The 17,935-nt window shown below is 44.8% G+C and overlaps 1 protein-coding gene across 1 annotated transcript in view; it reads right to left on the bottom strand.

Annotated features, from left to right (window-relative positions):
* The window catches only part of PDE4A (phosphodiesterase 4A), a 378,145-nt gene that overhangs the window by 334,469 nt on the left and 25,741 nt on the right, over positions 1-17,935 (bottom strand). Inside the window, exon 2 of the mRNA XM_083593229.1 lies at positions 12,883-13,064. Coding sequence (XP_083449355.1) covers positions 12,883-12,924 — 42 coding nt within the window. The 5' untranslated portion in view covers positions 12,925-13,064. The remainder of the gene's footprint in view (positions 1-12,882; positions 13,065-17,935) is intronic.

The following is a 17,935-nucleotide window of genomic DNA, read 5'->3' as shown; positions in this document are numbered from 1 at the left end:
TGCTGCATCCAGCCTCTGCCTCTTCCCCGCTGGAGGAGCTGCCCTCTAGCCGCTGCCCACCTCCTCCAGCCCCGCTGGCAGCGCCGTCCTCCCTAAAAAACTCTGGGAAATGGGGGGGCAGGCGGGGGGAGCTTTGCCCCATGGTGCTGGATATGCTTAAGATGGCCCCGGTCACCGTCACATGCCAGCAGCTTCTGGGAGCTACAAGTGAGAGCTGAATGCAGGGTGGGGACCAAAGGTGGACAAACGACCCCAAAAGGAGCACGTCATGTTCACAAGCAGAGTTCTACCTCTCCCCTAACTTCCCATACATACGCAACCATTAGCCATAGCCTAATCCCTAGATCAAAGAGCAGCACTTGGAAGAGATAACTGCTCAGTCCCCTCTCCTCCTTGGCAACTACTATAAAAGTATAAAGCGCAGCCCCAAGAATGTTAGTTACCGTATTTTTCGCTCTATAAGACGCACCAGACCACAATACGCACCTAGTTTTTAGAGGAGGAAAACAAGAAAAAAAATATCCTGAATCTCCACTACACAGTGAAAGCAGCAATCCCTCTTGCTGTTCTGGCTTCTGGGATAGCTGTGCAGCCTGCATTCACTCCATAAAATGCACACACATTTCCCCTTACTTTTTAGGAAGGAAAAAGTGAGTCTTATAGAGCAAAAAATATGGTATTTCCCCAACACCACCACCTTTCAATGTGAAAAAGTTGAATAAAGGCACCACATAAAATCCTGGCTGTGTGACTCATGCCATGAAGCTGGGACTCCCTCATCCCTTGCTGATTTGCAAGTGTGATCTCATGTGTGTTGAGATTCCTGCATTGCAAGGGGTTGGACTAGATGACCCTCGGAGTCCCTTGCAACTCTCCAATTCTGTGATTCTATGTCTACAACTAAGTCAAGTCCTTAAGGATCTTTAGGGGCTCATGAGAGTAAACAGTCTCCTCCTCTCTTCGGACTTTTTCTTTCTTTTTTAGCATGCCTGCTGTACACAGAAACAGTAACTGATTTAACAATGTATGAGAGAATGTAGGAGTGTCTAAATTTGAGTTACAGAGTCAACAAAATCTGTCCTATTGTTCGTTTTCAATAGAGGTGGTTCTGAATTGTGCCCAAGGGACAGATCTGTGTCTCTCCCTCTCCAATGCTCTTAAGAGTGCCCCAAAGCTCCCAGCAGACTTGCCACATACATTGCAAAGATGCCCCCACCAGCCTGGAGCCCACTGGGCAGCTGAGACTGGAACCAGAACAATTCCCCGCTGGCAGTGACTGCAGAGGCTCAGCTGCCCCTGTTTCCCCAGGCGTGCCCCAAGGAGCGCCGAGGCAACTTAGAACAATTATCACAGCACTCCCAGTTCTGACTTGGAGTCAAGCTTGACCCTTTTAATTAGAAAATGTAATTAAATGGCAAGGGAACCCAGCCAGGCAAATTAAAGGAAAAGTTAAGTCAATATGAAGGATTACAGCGAGAAGGCGAGAGGATGAAGGTGTGGAGCACTGCCCTCTGCTGCACCAAAGCAAAACCACCAAAACCCGGGGAATTTCCACGGTGCCAGGGACAAGAGAAAGAAAAAGAAAAAAGCGGAACAGGAAAAAGAGAATGGTGATCTGTCAGCAAAGTGAGAGGCAATGCTCAAACACAGAGGGCCACCAAAAGGCAAAAACTTTAAGAGCAAGCATACAAAACCAACAACCCTTTGGACCGGTTTTTGGGATGCTGTCAAAAGAAGCTGGGGCAGGGTAAGGGAAGCAAGAAAGCAGTGATTTCCATCCCGTCACGTGTTACAATTATAGAATCATAGAATTGTAGCGTTGGAAGGGACCCTGAGGGTCATCTAGTCCAACCCCCTGCAATGCAGGAATCTCAACTAGATCATACATGACAGGTGGCCATCCAACCTCTGCTTTTAAACTTCCAATGAAGGAGACTCCACCACATCTTGTGGGAGTCTGTTCCACTGTCAAACAACTCTTAGTGTCTGAAAGTAATTCCTGGTGATTAATCAGAAGCTCTTTTCTCATAACCTTGGTGAAGACTTGAGGTTTTCACCCCCCAAAAAAATTTTGATTGTGTTTTGATTGAAATGAGACTGCATTTTAATGTTTTAATGTTGTATTTTAATCTTGTTTTTTAAGCTGCATTTCAATCAGTTGTTTTTATATTTGGTGTTAGCCACCCTGAGCCCGGTCTTGGCTGGGGGGGCGGAGTATAAATAAAAATTATTATTATTATTACTACTACTACTACTACGACTACTACTACCTGACTTGTTTTTGAGAAACCCATGCTGGGTCTTCGTAATCACAGAATCCTTTTCAAAGTGTTTACAAACCAACCGCTTGAACCCTTATATTCCAGCTTGATCACTGTGATCATCTTCTAGAGGATCGCTGGTCATTCCCCATGTTGGGAAGGCTCATTTGACAAGGAACTGAGTCTTTAGTGTCATCATAAAATCACAGAATTGTGGCGTTGGTATTGGCCCCCAAGGGGGTCATCTAGTCCAACTGACTGCAATGCAGATACCATGGCTAAAGAATCCCTCACAGATTAACACCCAACCCCTGCCCAAAAACGTCCAATGAAAGGAAAGCCCACCACCTTCCAAGATTACTTATTCCACCACTGAACAGCTCCTACCCCCAGAAAGTTCCCCCTAATGTTCAGTTGGAATCTCATTTCTTGTAATTTTTCTACCACTTGAGCTTCATATACGAGTCTGAGACTCCTTTTATCCCCTCGCAAATTCCACTCTTTTGGAGAGACTGTCAGGTGGTGACCTCCCTTAACCCCATGCCTTAAACTTTTACTTCTGCCCCCACCATAACCTGGGGAAGCCTTAATTAAGCCAAAGCAGTACCCCCACCCCAATGGCCTCCACCCCATGATCTGATCTGGTTGGGCTGTTCTTTGGATGGGGCGGGTAGGACCTCTCTGTTTCCTTATTCAACTCTTGAAAACAAGTCTCTTCTCTTTGCAAGTGGCACAGTCTTCACAATATCAAAATATCAACCGCGCCTTAAGAGATTGGATAGGGTTGCTGGGTGGAGGGGGCAGATCAATTGACTTCTGGGCCTGGGCCCCCACAGCCCAGCCCACTGTCTATCCCTGGTACAGGAACTAGACATCCCTGATGCCCTGGTAAATGGCATGCCCAAAGGAATCTCCTGTTGGCCTCTGGAGTTTGTATGCAACAGCAGAAGTAAACTTTGGTGAAATGGATCTTTGGAGCACATCTTTAATTCGAAGATTGAGACTTAGTACAGTGGTACCTCGGGTTACAGACGCTTCAGGTTACAGACTCCGCTAACCCAGAAATAGTACCTCGGGTTAAGAACTTTGCTTCAGGATGAGAACAGAAATCGTGCGGTGGCGGCACAGCGGCAGTGGGAGGCCCCATTAGCTAAAGTGGTGCTTCAGGTTAAGAACAGTTTCAGGTTAAGAACGGACCTCCGGAACGAATTAAGTTCTTAACCCGAGGTAAAAGGTAAAGGTAAAGGGACCCCTGACCATTAGGTCCAGTCGTGGCCGACTCTGGGGTTGCAGCGCTCATCTCGCTTTACTGACTGAGGGAGCCGGCGTTTGTCCGCAGACAGCTTCCAGGTCATGTGGCCAGCATGACTAAGCCATTTCTGGCGAACCAGAGCAGCGCACAGAAACGCCGTTTACTTTCCCGCCATAGCGATACCTATTTATCTACTTGCGCTTTGACGTGCTTTCGAACTGCTAGGGTGGCAGGAGCTGGGACCGAGCAATGGGAGCTCACCCCATCGCGGGGATTCGAACCACTGACCTTCTGATGGCAAGTCCTAGGCTCTGTGGTTTAACCCACAGTGCCACCCACGTCCCTTAACCCAAGGTACCACTGTATAAAATAATGAAACTGGTGTTTATACAGGAAAGTGCATTCTTCATAGGAAAGGGTTCTGGATAACTAACCAGCTGGAGGGACAAAGAAGCCAGGTTGCCTTCTTTTCTCTCAAAAGGCATCCACAAAGACCTCAGAAGTGCGAGGAGAGAGGCGAAAGCGAACCGGGATGCATGCAGCCAACATGCATCCTTTGGACTTCAAAGGACAGGTCAGCACAGAGATCAAAGGAAAAGAGGCAGAACAGGAATCTGGAGGTCTCCCACTCGATCTGTGATCTGCCTTAACTGCACAGAGACCCTTCTAAGCAGCATCTCAGCATCCCAACATCTCATGCAAGAGGACCTGGAAAGAATCTGAGGACCAGAGTGCTAAGCAGCATCTACAGTTTGGCTCACCAACTTGTGTCAGCTGCAATTGCACTTTCATTTTATCCGTTTCAGCTTTCTGCTTCGGATATGCTTGTAATATGGGTTATGTCAGGTGACCACCTATATTTGTGGACCTGAAATCACACAGGTGACTTATAACAGCATGCAATTACACCTAAGGAGTTTTTGCCCCTCAGCCCAACCATTTGGCTCTCTCAAGACTTTGTATTATAAATGGGCATGGCTTAAGGCAGGCTTCCACAACCTTGGCCCTCCAGATGTTTTTGGGCTACAACTCCCATGATCCCTAGCTAGCAGGACCAGTGGTCAGGGATGATGGGAACTGTAGTCTCAAAACATCTAGAGGCCCGAGGTTGAGGAAGCCTGGCTTAAGGTAGTATTAGTAGATCTGCACTGGTAGCCTGTTTGCTGCCAAGCTATGTTCCAAGTATATATAACTCTTAACAGCTTGGAACCAGTTTACTTAGGGATCACTTTATGGAACTGGCACTCTTTTTAAAAAATATAAGAAACGTTTTTATTTATTTTTCATGGTACAGAAGATTTTGAGAAAATAATTGTTACAACAGTAAACAAAACAAAACAAAAAAACTTTCCCCAATATAATTACAGACTTTTGTCATGCTATGTAAGGACGTTTCATTTGATTTTCCCACAAGTGTTGGGTGGATTGCTCCCAGAGTCTGAACAATTTATGCATACAATAAACATATGTCAGATATTATAAAAGGAATAGGGATTGTGTATGCCCTTTGCTACTCTGACCTGACATGATAGTTTCTCAGTCAATGCTATTGACAATATCCTAGTGTATCAAGAATTGATGTTAAGTCCAATGCTGGTTTTCCATATGGGCAGCTGTCAATGGAAAGGATAAGTCAGGGGTGGGCAACCTAAGGCCCGGGGGCTGGATGCGGCCCAATCGCCTTCTCAATCCGGCCCACGGACGGTCCAGGAATCAGCATGTTTTTACATGAGTAGAATGTGTCCTTTTATTTAAAATGCATCTCTGGGTTATTTGTGGAGCCTGCCTGGTGTTTTTACATGAGTAAAATGTGTGCTTTTATTTAAAATGCACCTCTGGCTTATTTGTGGGGCATAGGAATTCGTTCGTTTCCCTCCAAAAAAATATAGTCCGGCCCCCCACAAGGTCTGAGGGACAGTGGACTGGCCCCCTACTGAAAAAGGTTGCTGAACTCTGGGCTAAGTGGTCATCATTAGTGTAACCTGGAAAGGATGGGGCTGTAAACCAAGTAGTGCTAGTGCAAGAGAAATTTCAATTGTTCTGTTATATATCAAGCTTATTTCTTTGAAGACAGCACTCCAGAAAGGTTTGTTGACGTCGCAAAACCACCACATATGGAAACACTGCTTTTCTTCTTGAAAAGTGTGCTGCACTTGTTACAGTAAGTACAGTGGTACCTCAGGTTACAGACGCTTCAGGTTACAGACTCCGCTAACCCAGAAACAGTACCTCGGGTTAAGAACTTTGCTTCAGGATGAGAACAGAAATCGTACAACAGCACGCGGCAGCAGCAGGAGGCCCCATTAGCTAAAGTGGTGCTTCAGGTTAAGAACAGTTTCAGGTTAAGTACGGACCTCCAGAACGAATTAAGTACTTAACCCGAGGTACCACTGTACCACACTTTTAACTAGTGCATTTGACCATGATAAATGTAGGTCTTTCTAAGATCTAAGCCCCATTGTCCCAGTAAAAGTAATGGTGTAAAGTTTGCTTTCTTTAGAGCCGACAGGCTTTTCATACAGGCTTTTTAAAAAACCATCATCATCACAATATGTGCAGAAATGGGATGAACTGAGTTTAGGAATGGAAAAAATATGAAACCTGATCGATATCAGAACAGTCCATCCAGAGGCGCTTGCACAGTCAGCCCAGCCTTGGCTCCCAAGCAGCCGTGTTTTATTGATTTAAAGGATTGATTTAGGTACCCTTTCAGTCAAAAGTTTCCTTAGTCGCTCACCCTCCTCCCCACCCCCAAAATTAAACAAGTTACACAAACTGAACAACAGCCAAAATCAATAACTACTAACAGAGCAAAAAGAGGCAAACAAAAGAAGCCATATAAAGGCAGCAGTAGAGGGGGGAAATCAAAGCAGCATCATGGAGAATAAAAATATCTATTAAAAATCCACAAGAATCTAGGAGAAAAGAAATGTGTTCATCTGGAGCCCAAAGGATAACAGAGTCGGTGCCAGCTGAGCATCCCTGAGAAGAGGACTCCATAACTAGGGCGCCATTCCTTGAAATCTTTATGACTGCTCCCTTTAGCTTGAATAAAACTCATCAAATATAATGGGTGTGCTTTAAAAAGATCCCTTTCTTTGAATTTGGCTCCTTAATTCCCATAGTTTAAGGTGCAATCCTATGCACATTTATTACGTTTATATCCCCCCTTTCCTCCTCAGGTTGTCTACATAGTCTCCCTTGCCACCATTTTCTCACAACATCCCTTTGAAGATAGGTTAGGCTGAGATTCAGTCACCTAGCGAGCTCCATGACTGGGTTTGGGCTTGCATCTCACCTCCCTAGTCCTTGTCTAATACTCCATCCCATCCTTGGGTCCCCAGATGCTGTTGGACAATTCCCATGATCCCTGACCTAGCCAGGGATGATGGGAGTTGTAGTCCAACAACTTCTGGGGACCCACGGTTGAGGAAGTCTGCTCTAACGACTGCACCTCATTGGCTCACTCAGAAGCAAATCACAGTCTGTTCAATGGGGCTTGTTGTTCCTGGATAAGCATCCACAGGATTGCAGCCTTAACCACTAAGTGCTAATCCAGTTCTCTCCATGATCATTTACAGTATAGTTCAAACTTGGGGTTGGGGAAACAGCTGGATGTTGACAAGTGTGCACATGCACAAAGCTTGCCAGCCGTAATAGCCTGATACGATCTACTGCCTTCCTGCAGTAATGACAGCAGAGGGCACTCCTGTACCATCTCCCTCTTTGCTAATGTTACCTGCTGTGGATGGATGTGGGCACTTGCCACAAACCTGGCATTCAACTTGTGAAGTTCAGGTTGCAGTCATTCTTCCCACCATGAAGATCCCTGCCAGAGATCACCATCTTTTCTATATTGCCAGACCCAAGGCAGTTTACAAGCTGAAGAAACAACAAAGATCGCACGTCTTATAACAATTTGGTTTTTTAAAAATCCTAACAAAAAGATGACTTAAAATGACAACTGATATAAAAATAATTTTCAGTAAGGCATTAGAATACGTTGGGCAAAAATTAACTCTCAAATATCAACAAACAGAAATACAGTCTCAACAATTACAATAAATTGTAATCAATAAAAATAACAGCAAAGTTACAATACATTTTAAAAGCCATGCAAAAAGATGAAATTGAGCAACAAGGTCACATAACTTATGAAAGTATTGAAGGTATTTTATTCTGAGCTTCTCTTCTCCATTCCCAGCTGCTTTTCCTGTTCTTGAAGTCGTTGTGTGGGAGAGGCTGTTGCTCAACTGGACTTGACGGAGGGTGGAGGAGCCAGGACGATGAGGCAGTTGTAGTTGTTAAAGTGAGATGGATCAGCAAGTCTTTATGGCCACTCACGAGGGCCGGCCCACTCATGAGGCAAGATGAGGTGACTGCCTCAGGCAGCAGGATCCACCAGGGCAGCAGATCTGGCCTCCAAGGAAAGTTCATCTGCTGCCAATGCTGTCGCTGCCACAGAGGCAGCAACAGTTGTGCATGCTCCTTGCAGGACGGGTTTGCCACCTCCTCAGCAGCATCCCCCGCAATTTTGCCTCTTGGCAAATAGGAGGTGCTGCTGGCTTCCTCCCACCCCTAGGAAGGAAATGGTGGGGGCTGCCTTCTGGGGGCTCTGCAATCAGGGGCAGAGGTAGGGGGGCGGTGGGGGAGGACCACCCTGGGTGTCTTTGCTGAGGGGGGTGACATTTGGTACACCACCCGCCTGCAACTCCCAAGCCTACCCCAAGCCATTGGGGGGCATTCCCCCCTTCACCCTTCGTTTTGACAGCTTGGGGGAGGCTTGGGAGTCGCAAGCAGGCGGCACGTCAAATGTCCACCATCCCCGGCTGCAGGGCATGCGCGGCACTCCATGCACCCAAGCGGCTATCCCACTCCTGGGAGGGCACCCTCCACGCCACGCCCCCCCCCCCGGGCAGTGTGGGCAAATGCTCCACCGCTATCTGCACCCACCGAGCTTGATTCAGAGCAAGCCTCTTGTGTCCCGCCCCAGTGATGGCTTTTGATTCTCACTTCAAGACTCAGGTAAGGTTTCTGCTATTACCGTAACTCCTCTGTGTCTATCTAAATGGGAGTGCTCTTGAAATACTCCTGGCAATAGCACATGCAGACAATTGGACAGCTGTCGAAAGAGCTGCAATGAAACTTCACGTGGTTCCATTTGTAATGCAACTGGCGGAAGCACAAAGTTTGCCTCAGAAAATATGCCACCTCTTGTTTTGAGGCACATTGCTTTTTGTGCTCCACGGTGCTGGGTGCTACTACTCTCCCTTAGCAAGTGCTTTGCCAAGAGGAGGGATTGGATCACTCAACAGATCCCCTTCCTTGAAATGAGATCATGTCATGGATCAGGCTGGAGGTGGGCAAATGTTGTCCCCATCTTCAAAAGGGGGGGGGGAGAAGACCCAGATAACTAGTGACTGGTCCGCTTGACATCGATAGATACCAGGAAAGGTTCTAGAACAGATAATTAAATGGTTGGTCTGCGAGCACTTAGAAGAGGATGCAAGTGTTTCTCAAAAACAAGTCACACAAGACAAATCTCTCTTCTTTTTTTATAGAGTTACAAGCTTGATGGATCAGGGGTATGCTGTGGATATAGTGTATCTTGACTTCAGTAAGTCTTTGGGCAAAGTCCCCTATGATATTTTTGTGGAGAAGCTGGTAAAATGTGGGGTGGACAAGGTAACTGTTAGTTGGATTTGTAGCTGGTGACTGACTGAATCCAAAGAGTGCTCACAAATGGCTCCACATCACGCTGGGAAAATGTGATAAATAAGGTGCTGCAGGATTCTGTCCTAGGCCGTTGTTGTTCAAAATCTTTATAAACGACTTGGGTGAAGGAATTGAGGGGGCGCTCATCTAATTTGCAGATGACACTAAACTGGGAGGGGTAGCTAATGCTGGAGAAGGAAGAATCAGGAATGAAGATGTCCTTAATAGATTGGAAAACTGGGCCCAAACTAACAAAATGAATTCCAATAAGGACAAATGTTAGGTTCTACACTTAGGCAGGAATAGGCAGCTGTACAATTATGAAATGGGGGACACCTGGCTTGCCAATAGTACATGTCAAAAGGATCTATGGTTTTTAGTAGACCACAAGCTGAACTTGAGTCAACAGTGTGATACAGCAGCAAAACAAGCTATTGCTATTCTAGGCTGTATCAACAGAAGTTAGTGTTCTGCTCAAAGGAAGTAATAGTACTGTTCTATTCTGCCTTGGTCAGACCACACCTGGGAGTACTGTGTCTAGTTCTGGGTGCCACAGTTTAGGAAGGATATTGACAAGTTGGAACATGTGCAGAAGAAGGTGACCAAGGGTCTGGAAACCAAGTGTTATGAGGAACAGTTGAGAGAGTTGGGTATGTTTAGCCTGGGAAAGAGGAGTCTGGGAGGAGATTTTCATAGAATTTTATAGAATTGTAGAGTTGGAAAGGACCACAAGGGTTAAGATAAGATACTATATTCAAATATCTAAAGGACTGTCACATGGAGGATGGAACAAGCTTGTTTTCTCCTGCTCTGGAAGGTTGCACCCAAATGAACGGCTTCAAGTTGCAAGAAAGGATATTTCAACTAAACATCAGGAAGAACTTTCTGACAGTAAGAGCAGTTTGATGGAAGAAAGGTCTCCCTGGGGATGTTGTTAACTCTCCTTCCTTGTAGGTGTTTATGCAGAGGCTGGATGGCCATCTGTCATGGATTCTTTAGTTGAGATTTGGACTTGTTTATATAAGTTGTTTTATTGTGGTTTAAATTGTATGTTTTAATGCTTGGTTTTTTAAAAAAAAACTGAATTTCTTTATTTACTGTAGACCACTCTGGGAAAGTATTCTGTCCCTGTTTGACCTTTAAAGCCAGGAGGGGGTGGATCTGCATCCCTCCAGCTCTCAACAGCAGGGTTCAAAATTAGCAGGGCGCCAGGAGCATTTTGTGCCTAAAGATTTTCCATTTGCGAACACCTCGAAAGGTCTGGGGCCATTTTTTTGCATTCAAGGATTACTGAAATATGTGCTTTGAAGCCTCAAAGTAAGGATAGACAATATGTTAAGGAGTTTAACCATAGAGAGTAGAGCGTTTTGAAAATTGAAGTACGGTACCAATATTTTTATTGTAAACACCAAATTAAACATGTATTAAGTTTCTGCTAAAAATCTGAGATTTAACAATGTGTCACTTGTGTGAATAGCGTATTAGTTCATGCTTATCAAAATAATAAATTAAAAGTGTTTAGCCCACCCGCCGATGGCGACTAGACGTTCTGTTTCGGTGCCCACAACCCAGGTCCCAGGAGCCATTTGGCTCCTAGATTTTCTATCCCAGTTTCTAACCCTGCTCATCAGCCCAGCCTGTGTAGCCAATGGTTGAGGATTATGACAACTGTTCTTCAGCTAAGTCACATGTTAGCCCCCCTGCTTCAAATTTCCATGTCCTGTTGTTCAGATGCTAGCCCGAACATTTCCTCCTCCCCAACAGCAGAAACATTCAAAAAACAAAAAATTGCCTTCAATGCATATTCACATAAACCAATACCCTGCGCCCCTGCCTGTAACAGTTCCTGCTCCCCACTAGGGACGCTGAAAAAACACCACACATTTAGTCCTCAGTGGGTCAGTTTCGAAGTTCAATTTCACCACTTTGTGCATACCTGAAAGGTGAAGAAAGACATAACCATTCTATTTTTCAAATTAATCTTTATTAAATTTTAAAACGCATAAAGGGGGGGGGGAATTACAGCTGTTGAAACAATATTATACACTTCAAAGAAACAAAGCGGCACAACTTATGACTGGCAGCCAATAAAGTACTTTAAAAAGAAAGAAAAATATGCATATAAAACAAAAGTTGGAAATAAATAGCTCTGAGCATATACCATATCCAAAACATATCCACTGGGACAGGTAAATCTGCTACTTGTTTCTCTCATTACAAAGTTTACATGTAAAAAATTCAAGTATTTTTTGGTATTTTAGATACATCGTGTGATACGGAAAGGAAAGCCTACATAAACCAAACCTTATTAGAACTATAGAGTCATAAAATTGTAGAGGTGGAAGGGACCACAGGGGTCATCTATCCCAAACCCCTGCAGGAATCTTTTGCCCATTATTTGTTCAAACCCACAACCCTGAGATTAAGAGTCTCATTCTCTACCAACTGAGCTAAAGGTATTTTTAGGGCAGTGCAGCCACTCTGGAACAGCCCTCACACCCTGCATCCCAAGCATGATTTTACCTCTTTGGGATCTAGGGGTGGGGCAGAAGGTTGTTCTGCATGTTCACAGCAGAAACTAGCTGCAAACATCACTGACAGACTGTCCCCTATGATGGCACCAAGAAATTTCCCCATTCAAATCCACCGAACAGCAAAAATGTGATATGTCCAAGAAATACCTACAAAAATATAACAACGACATAACATCTATGGCAGCGTTTGAATGACCCTTTCGTAAATTAAATACCATTAAATAAGGAAAAATGGTCCAATATGTTATAAGAAAGTACTAGAAATTATAGTAAGGTAAGAAGTATAAGTACATTCAATGTCGTAAATGTAACTTACATCGTGAAATGATGGGAAGTCTGTTTTGATGAAATTTAGTTTATTGGATTTTTACTTTGGTTTATTTTTGTTTAGCTAGAAAGTATAAGAAAAGAGCATGTACAAGTATAAGTTCAAATCAATATTTAACAGTATAATTATTTAAGTTTGTTATTACTATCATTATCAGTTTTACCTTCCCTTTGTACATGTACTTAAGATTGTGTATGGATGTCAATTAATAATAATAAAATTATAAAACAAAAACAAATCCACCGACCCGCTTTCTCTTAAAAAAGATATAAGTAATGTACAGATGATGCTTTACAATGCTTTTTTTAAAAAAGCCTGCCTGAAGCCTGGATCTAGTGGGGTTGTAGACAATCAATGACATCAGTCAGTCCAACTGCTAAGCTTGGGATGACACTGGGCTTACCTTCACCAGAGGGAAACACTGTGAGAATCTGAGATGTAACTGAGCTGTGGCCCTGCATCAAGCAGGGACCAATGCAGCCCAGTCAGACCTGCAGATCTAATTTGTGCATTTTGTACTGCACTCCCTCAACCACCCACCCTCCATCACCTGCTTCCTCAGAGACCAACAGAACCAGAAATCTGGCTCTCTCTTTGTGGCATTTGGGTTGACCCTAACAAAGGCCAACTGTGGATTTTGGAGCATTTCTCTATGAATCAACTTGGCAACTGTCTTTGCTTTTTATAAATTATATCTTCACTCCACCCCGAGTTTCATGGGGGGGAAAGCAACATCTCAGGCAGGTGACCCAACTCAATTTGCGGCAAGGCAACCGTGACAGCCCTGCTCACCTCGTCTGGAGTCACAGCAAGGACGCTGCAGCTCTTCTTCATGTCCTCCTCCAGCTTGCTGGCCTTTGGATTCCGTCTCTGCTGAAGCTTTTTCAATTCACCAGACTTCAGCCATTGGGGCTGAAGGGACTCTAGGCAGGGCCAGGCGACTGAGCGATGGATGTGCTACCACCTCCTGGGGCCTGAAAGGCAGAACAGCAATTGGACAGTCAGTGAGGGAAATTTAGCCATAAGGTCCCCCACCCCCTACTGATGGCTGTTGGTTCACACATGCAAGTGTATCTGTCACTTGATCGTTTATTTTTGATATGCAGTGGCTCATTCAAATATATGACATATGAACTCAGTAGCATGAAACTGGCACTCGTGGCTGTTTCATTCCCTTTCTCTGTATTCAGAGATCTAAAAACAGCTAACCATGGTTAATTACTTATGTATTTAACCAGAATAGCTGCTGAAGCAACTCTTTGGGGCACCAGTACATGCCGGCTTTAAAAGTATGTAAGCAAACCACCTCATTAACCACTCAAGAAAGGGGAAGATTGGATTGTAGAAGCAGGGTTGACCAATGGTTTGGCTTTCTTCAGTGCATCAAATTGCCCTTTAGGGCTTCCTGTACCTTACTTTAAGGATGATGATAGTAACAATAATATTTCTTTACTGACCTTCTTCCAAGGATACAATACCTCTCTATGTGCTGCCTTCTAGGTATTGTTGTGTTCCCAAATCCCATCAGCCCCTGTTATTATGCCCAACAATCATGGATGATGAGAGCTGCAGTCGGACAACATCTAGAGAGTACCACATTGGTTACTCTGTGCTAGACTCAGGGCTGGATTTAGGTTTGATGAGGCTCTAAGCTACTGAAGGTAATGGGCCCTTTATATGTCCAGTTGTCCTTTGTCAACAACAAATTCTCACTGTTTTTTGTCTTGAATATATGCTGTATGGTAATTTATGGACCTAATAAGTATCTAACGTCATTTGCACAGAACAAAGTATGTATTTTATCAAAGTAATTGTTGAACTGAAATACAATTAAGAAGAAGTTTTTAATAGTGAAATAATTATTAAGCTTTAACCGTATGTAGGTTTTAATTTATTTCTTTATCTTATATTTTGGAAATGTACATCCAGGTGTTTTTTCCTTTTAAAATTTTTTGGGACCCCCAAGAGAGTGGGGCCCTAAGCTATAGCTTTTTTAGCTTATACGTAAATCCAGCACTGGTGAGACTTCAAAAGGGCCTAGGGTCTGTTCTGTGAGGATATACTGGGCAAGCTCTCATTGTAGGACAACCAGGTCTGCTCCACTCACCAACCCTTTTGCCAAGCCCCCTTCCTCCATGCCTCCTTCCCTTTACCCACCCCCTCGCCCCCACCCCACAGCTCGCCCCAAACCCCTCCAAGCCCCTTTCAAAGTAGGTGGGAGGTGCTTCACAGAGAAGCTTGCTGAAATACTGTACGAAGCACTTCCCTCCATTAAATTTTGCTGCCAGATTAATCTGCCATTAAATCTCATTTAAAAGAAGCGGGGAGGTGCTCCACATTGCCCACCGCTCAGTTAAGCAGCTCGCCAGGGCCGGCCAGCCACTCCTCATGGTGCAGTTGGCATAGCCGCTTATTGGCAGCCACACAAACTGCAGCGTGTGATGACACCTTACATTTTTATGCATATAGGAAGATATGAAAACTGCCTCACACCATGTCACACCATGGATCCCTTTGCATTGTCTCTTCAGGGTTTCTGGCAGAGATCTTCCTCTGCTACCTTTTTTTTATTTTTTAAACTAACTAGAGAAGCCTTGCTTAAGCTTGGGAGCTTCTGCATGCAGCAGGTATCTCTACCGTGGCCTCACATTCTATCTAAATGAAATGAATGACAGCTTCAGACACAGAGCACATGCGAACATGACAGGATCTTGAAAGGAGCATAGACAAGCTGTTACAGTAGGAAATGCACAGTCTTAACAAACAGGCTCCAGACAGTTCTTTGCATGGTTGATGGGAAGAGAGGATGAAGTGCCAGCCTGCCTTCTGATTAATTCAGTGTTTGCATTGAGATATTTAAGATTTATTCATAGCAAGTTGCATTATACCATTGTAAAGGTTCTGAATATGGCAGTGTGGGAAGGCCCTCACAGATCATAAAAACTGGAGGATAAAACAGATCCAGTGGAAGGAGACAAATCACACAAACATTGCTAAATAAAGTAGACCAGAACAAGCCTAAGAGATCTAAAGCAGTGCAAACAAAAAGGATGCCAAGGAGACAACAAAAATAGCTGTTTAAGGTGTGGAGGCTTATGAAGTAACCACATGCCTACAAAGCACTTAAGGGATGGGGAACTTGCGGCCCTCCAGATGTTGCTAGCAGTCCAATTCCCATCAACTCAGCCAGCATGGCCAAGAGTCAGGGACATGGGTGTAGCCAGGATTTATGTTAGGGGGGCAGAACCAAGTTGTTAAGTATTTCTATTTATTTATTTACTTGATTTGGGGGGGCAGTTGCCCCCCTGCCGTCCCTTGGTTATGTCATGGTTCGGGATGATAGGAGTTGGAATCAAACAGCAAAGTCTGGGGGGGGGGTCACAGATCCCCCACCCCCACACATTACAGCAGAACAGAAGACTCAACTAAGGGCAGGGGTGGAAGCTGCAGCCACAAGTGTGTAAGAACGTGGAGAGAGCCTCACTGCAGCTGACCCAAATCCAGAACTCTCTTTCCATCAGGAGCCTCCAAGAGGGGGGGTAGGCAGGAAAGAACAGCCCATTCCTAGTTTTGTTTTTCCCCTCCCCTCTTCCAGCACACTGCTTCTGAGCATCAGGGTTCTATTTAGCTAACTTTTTGCAATTTAATTTGTTTTTGAACATTAATATTGTTGTTGTTCTTTAGTCATTTAGTTGTGTCCGACTCTTCGTGACCCCATGGACCAGAGCATGCCAGGCACTCCTGTCTTCCACTGCCTCCCGCAGTTTGGTCAAACTCATGCTGGTAGCTTCGAGAACACTATCCAACCATCTCGTCCTCTGTCGTCCCCTTCTCCTTGTGCCCTCCATCTTTCCCAACATCAGGGTCTTTTCCAGGGAGTCTTCTCTTCTCATGAGGTGGCCAACCTATTGGAGCCTCAGCTTCACGATCTGTCCTTCCAGTGAGCACTCAGGGCTGATTTCCTTAAGAATGGATAGGTTGGATCTTCTTGGAGTCCATGGGACTCTCAAGAGTCTCCTCCAGCACCATAATTCAAAAGCATCAATTCTTCGGCGATCAGCCTTCTTTATGGTCCAGCTCTCACTTCCATACATCACTACTGGGGTGGTTTTTGCAATCTCAAAAGAAAACCTAACAGTGTCACAATGCTAAGGCCTCAACATCCAAAGAGAGTAACGCAGGGAAGGGGTTGCTGCTCAACAGGAAGAAATGCCCCCCCAACCATATGGATGGTGTTGCCTAAGACCTCTTAGGGTCATGCGAATTAGAAAACAATAATCTCAGAGGTGGGGCACAGATCGGACTGTCCCAACTTTACACCAAAATGACAATGACTGCAAAAGCGTGGAAAAGTTTCCTTTTAAAAGCATCCTTTTAATCGCACACGAAGAAAATGAGTCATTGGTCCGAGCTGTTTCTGAGGAAACCAACGGAATAATAAAAAGGTGAAGGTAAAGGACCCCTGACAGTTAAGTCCAGTCGCGAACGACTCTGGGGTTGTGGCGCTTATCTCGCTTTACTGGCTGAGGGAGCCGGCGTTTGTCCGCAGACAGTTTTTCCGGGTCATGTGGCCAGCACGACTAAGCCGCTTCTGGTGAAACCAGAGCAGCGCACGGAAATGCCGTTTACCTTCCTGCCAGAATGATACCTATTTATCTACTTGCACTTTGATGTGCTTTCGAACTGCTAGGTTGGCAGGAGCTGAGACCGAGCAATGGGAGCTCACCCCGTCGCGGGGATTCGAACCGCTGACTTTCCAATAGCAAAGTGTAGTTCATTTCAAAGGGTGTCTGTTTGCTGAGGGGCAAGTCAGTTGCACTACCGAGCGACAGTTCCCAGGTGTATTTCAAGACACAGGGAAGCACTCACCTGAATGTGAGGCTTCAGCCTTGCTGAACGAAACTTCCCTCTGAGAAACAGCCTTCTTGCATTAAGGCAGAAACTGAAAGAAGACTCAGCTGACTGTAAGAGACAGGTCAGTGTAGGCAAAACAGAAAGGGCATGCAAATCGCTATTTGCATTAGCAGGCAAGCCTTCATTGGCACAGGATGAGGGCTGGCATGAATTACAACTTCTGTCTGCAGAGTGACTCAACAGTTTATCCCTGAGTGAGGTCACAATATTCTGGTAGATCTCTGGGGGATTTGCAATAGATTGCCAAGGGTTTATGTCCTCCTTCCTGAGCTGCTATTTTGTGCTTTGCACTGGCTGATGGGCATCAGGCTCTAGTAAAACAAACAAAGCAGATCTCCACAAGACTCCTCAACCCTGGTTTACTTAGCATTCTCAAACCTTCTTCAGCTCTAGCAGGTCTGTGTGATTTTAGGGCATATCTGTAGCCTAGCCATAATCATTCACAACTGATTGGTGGAATGGCTAGCAGACACATGTGACAGATTAGAAATACGACTTGTTTGTTTATTTAATTTATATCCTCCCTTTTCCTCTAAGGTGCCCAAGGCGATGTTTCACCTGCAATTGCTAATATTACCAAACCACAGAATAAAAACTTGGGGAAAATATGCTGAGCACCAATGCATTACCCATAGCTTTTTTAACATGAAGTAAGTGGGTCAAAATATGGGGGTCAGAAACTGTCTTAAGCCAATCCAATCATAGCCTGAAATCCTGGAGAGCAACTGTCAGTCCATGTTGTCAATACTGAGATAGGTGCACCAATGGCGTAATAAATCTTCCTATATTCCTAGGTAAGGTTGGTCAAACGGATGAAGGCTGAGGATACCCAAAACGCTGGAAAAAAAACCATAAAAGTACTGCAAAATGCTTTTTTATGCTCTAGTAACCTCTAGGCTAGATCACTGCAGCTTGGTATACATGGGGCTGC

This window comes from Podarcis filfolensis (genome assembly GCF_964270895.1).
Source record: "Podarcis filfolensis genome assembly, chromosome: 17".
Taxonomy (NCBI): Eukaryota; Metazoa; Chordata; class Lepidosauria; order Squamata; family Lacertidae; genus Podarcis; species Podarcis filfolensis.
This window is presented reverse-complemented; position numbering and strand designations above follow the sequence as displayed.